Here is a 13,319-nt window from a genome sequence, read left to right as displayed (position 1 = left end):
TTTCCCGACCTGTGTCTATTCATTAGGTCAGCCAGGCCGCTCACCAGGAAGATATGCAGACTGAAAAAATTAGTTCTAAGGGTGAATAATCAGATCCTGATTCTTAGATTTTTTTGCCTTTTACTGACTGTTACTGTTACTGTTGTTTCATTTTTATCCATGTGTGATTTTAATATCAGCACCTTAAACCTGAACGGGGCCAGGTCTGATTTTTAATGAGCTGTTCTTCTTAAACTGATGGAGAATTGATGTCTTGTTTGTTCAAGAAACTCACAGCACCACAGACAATGAAAGTGACTGGAAGAGGGCTTTTAAAGGGGAGGTGATTTTAAGCCACAGGTCCAGTCTGAGTGGAGGGGTGGGTATTTTATTTGCTCAGCATTTTCTACCTTTTTCTTTTACTGTTGATGAAGTCATTCCAGGTGTTTTATTGAAGGTTAAAGCTGTCTTTGAAAATGTGAAAGTTGTGTTTTGAAATGTCTATTCTCTCACTAACGCGGTGGACAGGGTGGCATTTTTAATCATTTTATGTGACTGTGTTAAGAACTGTGAGGATGATGGTTTTATGTTTTTAGGAGGTGATTTTAACTGCACAGAAAATCCAACCCTGGACAGAAACCATCCTGAGCCACACCCCCCTTCATCTCATACACTCAGACAGCTGATGGAGAATCAGGAAGGAGTGATGTGTGGAGGTTTTTTTAACAGTCGGGACAGACAGTACACCTGGAGCCACAGCCGAGAGGGGGTTTTATCTCTGGCCAGACTGGACCACTTTTATTGTTTTAAACACCATTTAAATATTTTCAAGGGGTGTTTTATTCAGCCTATGGGTTTTAGTGATCATTTTTTTAGTCTCCTGTCATGTTTTTATTAAAAATATCTATTTGAGGAGCGCCTATTGGCATTTTAACACAGCCCTGTTACATGACCAGGCTTTTAGAACTGCTTTGAAGTTTTTTTGGGATGTGCCTTCTCTAGCATATAACAGTGGTGGGATTTTGGTAAAACCCAGATAAAACAGCTCTGTCAGCAGTTCACTCGCTGTGTCACTACGGGCCTAACGCGGTCGATGAAGGATCTGGAGATGCGGGTAGTGGAGCTGCAGACTTTAGCAGACTCCACAGCAAATCAAGGGCTTTTAGACTCCCTCAAGTCAAAAAAGTTGGCCATTGCCAACCTGCTGGGCGTCTCAGCACAGGGGGCTCTGGTCAGGTCTAGGTTATGAACATCACACAGATGGATGCCCCATCTCGTTCATCTTTGGGCTGGAGCGAAGAAATGGACAAAGGAAGACCATCCACTCCTTGTGAACGGGTAGCGGCTCCGAAGTTTCAGACTCGTCTGAGATTAGGAAGCATGCTGCCGCTTTTTACAAGAACCTGTTTAAAAGTGAGTGGACACACAATCCAGATGTGCACAGCAGCTTCCTCAGTGGTCTCCCTCAAGTCAACGAGGCTGACAACAGCAAGCTAGCAGCAGAGGTGACGCTGTTCGAGCTTCACGCTGCCACCATGAGCCTACATAGCGGCAGAGCTCCAGGTATGGATGGCCTTCCTGCTGACTTTTACAAGTCTTTATGGTCCATAATAGGACCAGATCTGCTGGAGGTGATTAATGAAAGTATAAAGATCGGCAGACTGCCTCTAAGCTGCAGGAGGGCTGCCATAACCTTGCTGCCTAAAAAGGAAGACCTGCAAGAACTGAAAAACTGGAGGCAGGTCTCATTGCTGTGCACAGATTATAAAATCCTGTCTAAAGCTCTGGCCCTTAGACTGAAAGAGGTGATGGCATCCATCATCCACCCTGACCAGACCTACTGTGTGCCTGGCAGGCTCATCAGTGACAGTGTCACTTTAATTCGAGACATTTTGGAGCTCTCAAGTTCATTGGGTGTATAAACTGCTCTGATTTCGATAGACCAGGAAAAGGCTTTTGACCGGGTTGAACATCAGTACCTGTGGCAGACTCTGGCTGCTTTTGGGTTCAGCCCAGGTTTCATAGCCATGGTCCGGGTTCTCTACAGTGACATTGCGAGTGTTATGAAAATTAACGGCGGGCTGAGCGCACCATTTGAAATCAAGAGGGGTGAGGCAGGGCTGCTGTCTCTCTCTGGGATGTTGTATTCAATAGCCATTGAGCCTCTGCTCCACAGCCTTAGAGCTAAACTTACAGGTGTGTGTTTTTCCCAATGTCCTGTGTCTTTTAAACTGTCTGTGTACACTGACGATCTCATTGTTTTAGTTAATTCACAAAGAGATATTGACGTTTTAACTGACACAGTGAAAGATTTTGGTTCTTTTTCGTCTGAAAATAGGAGGTTTCAGGTACCTCAGAGTCTTTCTGGGGGATGAAACCAGTACTGTGGCACCGGCTGGCCTGTGTCGATCCTCCGGCTTCTCTTCTGTCTAAAATTCAGGCAGTTTTAGTTTATTTTATTTGAGATAAGCTACACTGGCTCTCACAGAGTGTCCTTTTTTTGCCTAAAGAGGAGGCCTGGCAAGGCCTGGTCCATCTGGCCAGCAGGGGCGCGGCTTTCCGCCTCCAGTTTATCCAGAGATTACTGACGGGACCAAAGGACACTCTGTGGAGGCCCCTGTCCCGCTGCATTCTGCAGGGATTTAAAGGCCTGGGTCATGATTTGAATTTGTTTTTAATGACCATACCGAACATGAGCACATCTCCTCTGCCTGCTTTTTATAATAGTGTTTTTAGAGTGTGGAACCTGCTGAAGAAGGAGAGAAGGGGGCAGGTGAACTCTCTGTATTGGATCCTCCAAGAGCCGGTCCTGTGGGGGATCTGTCTGGACCTTCCCAGCTGGGCAGGTCAGAGTCTGGCCTCGAGACTGCAGACTGCAGGGGTTGTTACTCTGAGGCAGGTAGTGGAGCTGGCTGGACCCCGGATGGATGACCCCTCTGGACTCGCTGCCCGGCTGGGACTGACGTCAGTAAGAGTCACACAAAAGCTCTTGGAACATTGGAGACAGAGACTCACGGGACATGACCGCCTGCTTTTAAACTCCCCTTTAGTTTGGACGGTGACTGATCAAGACCCTTTTCCTGCCATTTCCCTGGCACCGGATTTTAAAGACTGTACTGGTCCTTTAATGGAACATATACACCCTGTACCACTGGATGGGACCACGGGGAAAACCTTTTACAGACTAATGATGAAAACAATTAACAAAACGAGACTAGACACAAGAGCTGACACCCCATGGAGGAAACATCTCCAGCTGGTTCCTGCAGCCAGACCTGAGTGGAGGTCCTTCTATAAGCCTCCACTCTCCAAGAGACATGCAGACATTCACTGGAGAGTCCTCCATGGAATCATCGCAGTGAACTCCTTTGTGTCCACAATCAACCCAGCAGTAGAGGACAAGTGTCCCTATTGCGATCAAAGAGAGACTGTGTTTCACTGTTTTTATCATTGTCTTCGTCTTTTACCTTTGTTTCTGTTTTTAGAAACTGTTTTTACCAAATGTGGAAAGGTTTTTACCAAGAAGTCTTTAATCCTGGGTTTTAAGTACACACACCGACACAAGAACAAATGCCAGCTTTTATACTTTGTTTTAGGGCAGGCCAAGATGGTGGTGTATTTTAGCCGGAGGAGGAAGGTGGAGGATGGTTTTATTGTTGAACTTGTCACTGTGTGTGTTAATATGATAAAGTCCAGACTTCTCATTGATTTTAATTATTGCAAGCAGCAGGAGATTTGGACTCATTCCAGCAGGTTTGGTGTTTTAATCAGGTGTTGTGTTCAGTGGAAAACCACACACTGCAGTTTGGAGATGTGCTCATGTAAATGAACTATTTATTTATTTATTTATTTATTTGTCCATTTATTTATCTATTTTTTATTCTAGGGAGTAACAATGTGGATGTTTTTGTTATGTTGACATGTGTTCTTAGAAAAAAGAACGACAAATAAAGTTGATTAAAAATGGATGAATGGATAGATAGATGCATGGATATTTGTGTGTGTGCTGCCTGATGGAGCGCTGGGTTGCGAGTGTGTGTGCGTGCCTTTTGCGCAATCACACACACTACGAAGCCGGTGCTGCTGAGCTGTCACTGCATGGAGTTGCTCCGTTCCTCGGACAAAGGTCTTCTCTGATTTCTCTTGCTGGCTCCGCCATGATATAAGTTTGAGAAAAGTGAATTTGTAGACAACCGTGTGCAACCATGGGGATGGCTATAATCTAGCATTAGTTTGGGCTGCCGCAAAGCAGTACGTCTTGCCACCGGGTCGGAGGCAGAAAAGTTGTATGTGCTGTTTTCAGTCCAAAGACAGCGGGAGGGGGAATGAAAGACCACCCAATCACCCCATAAACAGTTGTGTTACCCTCACAGGGACTACAAGAAGGGTTTATTAAGGTGAAAAAGTTACTTAGTTCTACTTTAAACAACAAAATTGTGTTTATTATTTTTATCACTGAGTGCAAACAAAAGGGTCTACTCTCCTGTCTGGACTTAAGCGCTTTTTTGCACGTCTGCAATTACGCTCTTCTCTCCTATGCGTATTCTCGGGTCCAGGCAGCTGACATGCCCACCACACGTAAGGAGCCACAAAGCGCGTATGTGTGTATAAAGGCGGGCTGAAGGAAAGGAGGCGGTGATATTATTCTTTTAGGCTCTCTAGAAATCACGGCACATGGAGTTTTCCCAATGCTTGTAAATGTCATTGCAATTCATGAAAATTATAAAGTTCACTTTTAATTTGTTCATTGATAAACAATGTAACAGGTTGATTTGATCAGATCATTGATCAGATTATTGCAGTGACTGAGTCACAGTTAAAATCTCTTTCCATCATCATCATCATCATCATCATCATCATCATCATCATCATCATCATCATCATCATCATCATCATCATCAGTTAGATGCTGGAGATATAAGGAAATAACCTGGCCGCAGAGCGTCCTGCTTTAATACAGAGGGATGTTTGCAGTGAAACAGAACTATTGGCTTCCATAATACGCAGTTTTAAATATAATTTGTTTAAAGCAACCTGAGCTGAGCCTCATTAAAACATGTGTGGGAGCAGTTTCTGATCCATCCTCATCTGCATATGACAGCTTGTTTCACTCTGTAGTGGATCAAACTGTGATTTTATGTTGGACATAGTATGAAAATAGTCGAATCACTGTGACCAACGTGGACAGAAGTCAGCGTCTGTCAGAGTTTTAAATAATTGCGCAGCAGTAGCTGAGTGATCACAGCTGCTGCTGCCCGACGCACGAGTCTGTGTGGCTTCAAATGTAACTAAGTCCATATTTCTAGTGCAATATAATTTTCACCTTATCGGGGCGCTGCACTTGTTCCAGGGTTAGAAGCGCATAAGAGGAAAAGGACTTATGCACACCGGAGAATGCGTGGAAAACCAGATTTGAATGGGAACACCCACATTTCAGGGCTACTCCACCCACTGTGCGTAACTGGGATGAAGGCACGCAGCGACTGACAAGTACACTGACTTGGCACAGCCAAAAACAGCGCCACTGCACAGCTTTTTGGACTTACTTACATGGGAGAATAGAGCTATTAATATATAATATGAATACAGAATATTTTGATTGCATTGTTCACAAAACACAAACTTCAATTAATTAGGCCCTATTTGTGGTTTTCTGGATTTTTTTTTAATAGACTTTCTAAAACAGAAACTGCATTTAGTACAGAACATTCCAGAGAGGTTCTGTACTTCCAGTGAGTTTGTTTATTTGAAAGTCATGGACTTATTTATTCTGGCTCTGAACCCTGACATCTTTAATAATAATAATAATGCATCAATTTTATATAGCGCTTTTTTGGACACTCAAAGTGACTTTACAGAATTAAGGGATTATTTTTTCACTCCACACTTAGTGGTGGTAAACTACTATTGTAGCCACAGCTGCCCTGGGGTTGATGAAAACTGCTCAACCTAAAAACTTGTGTCTGCCTGAGTCACTGCATCTGGCTCCATCTGCCTGTCTCTGCCTGGTCTTGACACTGATACTGTCAGTGCACGTTTCAGTCTCCAAGCCATCTTCTTCTTGTTCTTCTTTATTTCGGCAGAGTGGACGCCTCTCCAAGCCCTTGAGAATGTGCATTCAGTGTCATTTGACATCACGTCTCCGCAGGAAATTCGTGCCCCTGGGATTGCAGTACAAAATGCATCACAAAATCTGTTCAAGGCAATATGGAGAAATGTGTGTGGGCTCATTCTTTTTGGTTTTGAACGCTTCATCACCCATTAGCATTAAAAGACAACATGAATGTTTATTTTTTCACAATTCCTGCCTTACGCACCTTTAACACAATAAAGTCTTAGCACTAATGTTAATATTTAAGATGAATTACAAAAGCAGGATGGTTACGTTGAAATCATGCTAGAGCTTCAACATGTCCGCTAGCCACACAGCTAACCCTCAGCCACTCGTTTAACAAGAAACAATCTCATGGAAATGTGTGATATGCCCCAAAACATTATTTTTGAAGCCTTTAATTACTGCTTAACAGTGAATCACCCTCATGTTTTGCACAAAACCCTGCACAGTTGTCATCACAAAACATTAAAAACAAACTTCAGATGAATCTCTGCATTCATTTTCAGTCACAAGATAACATGATCACAAGTCTCACCATTACACGTAGCGAGAGGTTTTGAACAAGATTATGGGCAGAAGTCGATTTGTCAAACTTTCTACACATTCAGTCATCCTTTTCTCCAGTGAAAAATAGTATGTAAATGTGTGATATGAAATGAGGCATTTCTGTGGCATGTTGTGGCCTAATTTTAGGGTCAGACTGATTTTTCTATTTCAGAACTACTGTTTTTCTGTGCAGTTCCTGCAATTTCTGGAAATGGGAGGTCATAGATTTGTAGGTGTACACTGAGAACAATATATTGTGCTCTGTACATTTGTTGGGAAGTAAGCAGATGTAAGTTTGGCAATTTTGAGTAAAACTGAGATTAATGTGAAGGTTATGGGATTTTATCACCAACAACGCCCACTCCTTATTTCAAAATTAAATAAGGTCACACAGGTACGAAAGGATGCTGTCGAGATGTGTTCCTTGGTGAGTCAAATGTTTTATTATACAAAATGTGTCATTAAAATGAGACCGTTAAAATGGATTCATTAAATACAAAATGGTTGAAGGTCACAAGCGGAGCTCAGGGTCCAGAACCAGGACAGCTGGATGCCCAATGAAAATTAGGCCAAAAAACAGCCTAGCTTTACACAGACCACAACAAAGAGAAGTGAAAAACCACCACCAGGAGGAGCGTCACCAGCCCTGCCATACTTTTATCACTTTGGCATTAACATTCAAGCCAGCACATGGTTGAACTCCTCATTTCTGTAACTAATAGTAGTTCACCTTGACACACTGATGATGTGAAAAGCAACTCAAACTTGATCAACCTTTATCAACCCCTTTTTTATTTTGTTTGTTTGTTTGTTTGTTTGTTTGTTTGTTTGTTTGTTTGTTTGTTTGTTTGTTTGTTTGTTTGTTTGTTTGTTAAAGTCCAATGTTTTCCAAAGAAGCCATGATAAAATGAAATCACTGATGATGGGCTTAAACTTCTGGTTGCTTCTGTTTCTGAGTCTAAAGCAACAACTTTATAATATTATGTGATATGAGGGCACGTGTGATCAGACAGTAAGGTTAAGGGGTCACAAACAGGTTTAATCTGGGTTAGACGGGGTTAATCATTGCAAAGACAAAGGCCACTGGAAGCTGCAGTCCCACGTTTACAATATGCCATTTTCCCATTGCCAAAACTCCAACAAGCAGCCCTGTGAATGTCCCTACAGACCCTGCCCAGGAGGAGAACCTCTTTGCTGCTGCTGCCGCCCCCCCCCACAGACACCCCTGCTGCAGCCACCACCCCCAGCAGTGCCCCGGCCCTTCCTCCAGCCCCAACCACCAGCGATAAGACATTCACCCCAGCTAACAAACATCCCGTCACAAACGCTGCACCCACAATGACTTTCACCTCCCCAGCATTTCTCCTCACCAGTGCCCCTCCCACAGAGGCCCCCAGACCTAGCTGACAGAGTTTAGTTGCAAAGAAGGAAGCACTTAAAGCTTCCAGACAAGAGTAATATTTAACACGAGCCTCGATGGTTCGGTGGGAGTTAATTTGTCCAGCAGCTTTCATCTTTGTGGCTAACGCCAGGGCCTCCTGTCCAGCATTCAGGGTTAGCATAGCCACCACAAATGTTGCCATCATTCCCATGCATCCAATTAGCATCCAGTATGTAAAGTCTGAAGACTTGAGAAGAAAATATCCCATTACTGCCACCAACACCAGCAGCACAATTAGCACCGACTGGTGGGCTCCATAACCCAGCAACCCAAAGCAGGTGGTCACCAAGGCTGTGACTGCCATGGGAATTCCTGAGAAAGCCAGGAAGTCCACCTGTTTGACCAGTACAGTACTAATCCAGTCATGGATGCTTCTTTGCTCAGTCTCTGCCTCTTCATTCTCCATCTTCCTCCTCTCTATCGCCTCTCTCTGCTTTTGCCTGGTGCTCCACATTTCCCTGTCATCAGGCTGGTTCTTGCCTCCGTTCTCCAAAGTCAGAATTCTCTTCTCTACATCTACATGCTCCTTCTGTCTCTGCTGGTACCCCAGGACCTCTAGCTCCTCCCTCTCCTTGGCAAGGTTGTGTGAACTCACTGTGCACAGAGACTCTCCCTGCTTCCAGAGGCGCTGGAAGACAAACTGCATGGGTGGTTTGAGCAGAGTAAAAATGCTCAGAGCACACAGAAGACCCACCATGTTGTAATTACTGACAATCCATTGTATTACAGTCCCAAATGTGGCTCCACTGAGTGTGGTTCCACAGGTACCAGCAAGTCCTGCACTCGCCCATAACCCAATAGACTGTTTAGGGTTAAGGCTGCAGCTCCTCGTGGCGACAAACACTGCAGCTACAACTGCAGCAAGAATCACGCCCGCCATGATGGACGTCGTGGCTGTAGTCAGAGCTGTGGCTCCCATCAGGGTCCCCAGCCCCAACGGACCCACACTAGTGATTTCATCTACCAGTGGTTTCAGCAGAATAGGTGCAGTCATCGCTTTATTAGTCATGTCCACTGGCTCCTCTGTGGCTCCCAGTATGCAGCCTCCCACTGCTCCCAGTGCGAATCCTACAGCTGCTTGCCTCAGGCTACTCCTGTGTCCTGAAACAGAAGAGACACAGCATAACTTTGATTGTGAACGTTGTTATTGTGGAGATCTAAAGGTTAAGGTGAACTGGACAATTGAAAGATAAAAGCAAAACAGAGTTTATTTAAATCTGTAGTGGACAGGCCAGGCAATTAAAGTACATTTACTTAAGTACAGTACTTAAAGCTGCTGGAGACAATGATTTCTTTTACCGATAAAGACATAGTGTAGTCCTCATTGATCAATAAATAGAAGTGTTTTTACTTCACTCACTGTGATTTCTTATGTTTGCCCATTATGTTTCTGGTCTTTTCATTGAAAGTTGTGACTAAACGATGACAGTTGTTTAGTTTGGGATTTACATGAAAAGATCTGAATTTGACATTGAATGTGATGGAGTGAGGTGATATCACAGGGAATACTGGGAACAAATGGTTAAGGTTAAAGTGTGTGTGGTAGGCACACTTTCTTACACTTTAAAAATCCCTGGTCTATGGATAACGAATGTGCCAAACTTTCACAACATGTCACAGGAGTGTTTACAGTGAAGATCAAAACGGACTTTCCAGCAGCAATTTTAACCTTTTTGTGAGTAAATGATCTTGGATTTATTGATCTATGAGACCCACACTGTCTTTATCTGTTAAAAAATATATTGTCTCCTGCAGCTTTAAGTACTGAACTTAAGTAAATTTTTTGAGAGTCTGCCCTTTACTTGAATATTGTTTTCGGGGGGTACTTATTACTTTCACTTCACAACATTTGAAAGTAAAATATTGTACTTTTGACTCCTACTATGATGCTGTCATTACTCAATACTGTCTCTTCTGTCAGCTCTCAGGAAAAGTGATTCATGATCTGTGTTGTAAAAAAATAGCAATTTAATGTCAGCAAGAAAGTCTGGTTAGCAAAACAAAAAAGGCCATCATTAGTTTTATAGTTTTTGTTCAATATACCTTGGACGCTCAAATGTCCAAACAATAGATATATGGTTTTTGTGATCTAAACACACTTGTCGATTAGACCGGTTTTCTTGGCGTATGAAAGAGTTGTTTTGTTTGGGGATGCAGCCAAGTTATTAATTCAAATCTTTTGTCATTTGTAAGACGTTGAACCTGTTGAACAGCATTTTCCTCATTCTGAGTAATGATTGTGGGACGATAGCTGGAAGCAATTGAAACCCTTTGACATTGACTTTGTTTCCTGCAGTTATATATCATGTTAATATTGCGATATCTTGTAGCAAGCCTAAATGTTAATGTAATGAAACACCACACAGTGTTATTCCCAGTATTGGGCAGTAGAGGCATAGCGTTGTCGTAGCTTTACTGTTCTTTACATTAAAAGCTGCTTTTGTGGCCACAGAAGCTACATTTTCCAAAGCATTTGTAAACCTTAAAGTTTCTCTTTGTAACGTCACGTATCTATCCTCCTGCTGATGGCCTCCTTACACGCTGCAGCCGGGATGTAAGGGCGCAGCTGGAGACAACGGCAGGGACATGTTTACCTTGTAAAACTCCATGGACATACATATCAAATTCATGTTGCTTATCAAGACCTCAAAGAGCAGTTACACATTACCAAATTTACTGTGTAACCCCCAAAGCTCCTATCAATGTTCAACGCAAACTTAAAGACACACATTCAGAATCAGAATTTATTTATTAATCCCAGGGGGAAATTGCATTCAGGAGTTTCCCCAAGTTATCACAACAATCTACTAACCTTAACTAAACCAAACTAAGTTTGTTCAATGTTAGAAAGAACTAGCTTTGGTGCAGTTCAGCTACTTTGGTCATTTTATTGTAGCTTAGCTTAAAACAATTCTCTGGTGGGTAGCTTCAGTGTAGTACTGTTTACTCCACTACTTTTCTATAGTTACTTTCATTACGCAGTAGTTTTCCCCTCCTGTCAGCTAAAGTTTTTTAATTGCTTCAGTTGTGTAACTAGCAGGTTTCTGTTGATCCTTGTATGAGTTAACCTAGTTCTACTTTTAATACGTCAGGATGTTTGGACGATCGCTTCACAGAGACAAACCCTGAGAAGTGATCATAAAGCATCCATTAACACATCAAACATCATTATGATCAACATTTTAAATTACTTTCAATACTTATTTTAGTCATTTTATTGCAATTACTTCACTATCTTCACTGAAGTGATATTTTGACTGAGCTACTTTTACTCATATTGGAGTAGTTTTTGACAAGCAGCATCTGTACTTTCACTGAGATGAATAAGAAGTTACAACTGCAATATTATCATAACTCACAAACACTAAACATGGGCTGAAAATAATATCTAGTTCAGCAGCTAAAAATGTACACAACTTTACTCTGGTTATCTATTGTTAGATTGACTACTAATATCACCAAAGTAAGAAAGCATTACAAAGGTACTTTTTTCCACATAATTATTTAAATAATCTTGAATATCTTTATGTTGAATGTATTTCCCTTTGTGAGTGTGTTGGGTTTCACAGCTCTGTCACAGGCCCAACAAACAGGTTCATCAGGTTGAACTAGTAAAGACACTGTTTCTGCCGGGATGGGAAACATGCCTTTACAGCCATCATGAGTAAATATTTAGAAAATCAGGTTAGAATTCTGCATTACTTCAAAAGTCAATGTTGATTTTCACACAAACAGGTCATAAAACTAAAACACAATATTTGATCACAGATTTTCAACATGGTTTCTGTGTTAAGCTGAAAGCAGAGCATTGGAAAAAGACAAAACTAAATATTATCAGCATTCAACAGGTGAATAATGTGGATGGAAGCAGTAAGAATGTGTATACCAAGTGTCATGGTGCTGGTGCTGGTGCTGGTGCTGGTGCTGCTGATGACGACTCTTCCTCTGGAGTGATGCTCAGCTTTCTCCAGGACTCTGTTGTGAGTGACACCACAGCTCTTTGTGATAGGTTAAATATGCAGGAGACAAGTTCATCCTGTTTGTATGTCACACCTACAGGACACACCTCCTGCAAAACTTCCACCAGCAGATCTTATCCTGACTGTGGTAACTGGTTTCAGCAGTGTCATTCATCACTGGTTTGAATGAAGTGAAGGACAGAGGAAATAAAACAATGAAAAGAGTTCTGCTTTCTAAACTCTCCAAATTAATTAATCCGATTAATGCAAAGGTATTTAATAGTATTTAATCAAACTCAGCTCAGGGTTATTACCAGGTCTAACCTGAGAGTTTAGCTTAGTCAAACTGGAATCTAACTGGAACGGCCATTTCATCAAAGAGAAAACACCTTAGTTGCCATGGAAACGCAGTCTGTTCTGCAAACCTGCTCCCGACCAGGTTTAAGCAGCAGGCTTGGTTTACCAGCTGCAGGCTGCAGATGCACTAATATAAAAAGCATGGAAAAATGTGTCAAAAACTATTTTCACTCTGTACTGTGTACAGTGTATATATTTTTCATGCATCTATTTGTTGTTATTTCTATTGTCTTATTATGCTGTGATCCTTTGCTGCTGAAACACAGCATATTTCCCCTTTTTAAGACTAATAAAGGTTATTTTTATCTTTATTTAGATTACCTTTATTGTTGTCACATATGTACAGGCACATATACGAAATTGGTTCCCTGTATTTAACCCATCCCTGAGGAGCAGTGGGCAGCCACTGTGTAGCTCCGGGAGCAGTTAGGGTTAAGGGACTTGCTTAAAGCCCAGGTGAGATTTGAACCGGTGACCCTCCGATTACAAGCCTGCGTCCTTAAAGCTGCAGTATGTAGAATCCTACTTTCGCTCCGTTTTGAAACCGAAACTTAACTTCCCTTACCGGTGTCTTTGTGAACGCTCTTAGCGACTTCTTTTCTCATTCGAGACTAATGGCAAATGTATGGATTTTATCTTGTGTTAGTGGAGAGTTTTCCGATGTTATAGAGACTCTGACATGAATGCACGTATCAGTCTATAGTTACTGCCCTGAGCAACGGCTGCTGCCATAAGCTTGTTCCCGCCAGAAAGCAGACAGAGGCGACTGCCCCTCTGAGCGGACTGACAACCACCACTCTGCATCAAGACTATAAAATGACTCACGTCTGTTCTCTCCACCTTAATATGCTTCTCTTTGGTTTACACACGGTTTATCTCGTCTGTTCTCACTCTCCCTCTGACACCAGTGTGTGGCGGGCTC

The 13,319-nt window shown here is 42.3% G+C and overlaps 1 protein-coding gene across 1 annotated transcript; it reads right to left on the bottom strand.

Moving 5' to 3' along the window:
• Nucleotides 1–6,452: 6,452 nt before the first annotated feature.
• Nucleotides 6,453–12,078, bottom strand: LOC114477406 (uncharacterized). Its single transcript, XM_028469662.1, has 2 exons — nucleotides 11,968–12,078; nucleotides 6,453–9,182 (listed from the first exon to the last, which is right to left on the bottom strand). Exons 1-2 carry the CDS (start codon nucleotides 11,975–11,977, stop codon nucleotides 7,699–7,701), a joined length of 1,494 nt encoding a protein of 497 aa, XP_028325463.1. The 5' UTR covers nucleotides 11,978–12,078; the 3' UTR covers nucleotides 6,453–7,698.
• Nucleotides 12,079–13,319: the final 1,241 nt, after the last annotated feature.

This window comes from Gouania willdenowi, chromosome 16, assembly GCF_900634775.1.
Source record: "Gouania willdenowi chromosome 16, fGouWil2.1, whole genome shotgun sequence".
Classification (NCBI taxonomy): Eukaryota; Metazoa; Chordata; class Actinopteri; order Blenniiformes; family Gobiesocidae; genus Gouania; species Gouania willdenowi.
This window is presented reverse-complemented; position numbering and strand designations above follow the sequence as displayed.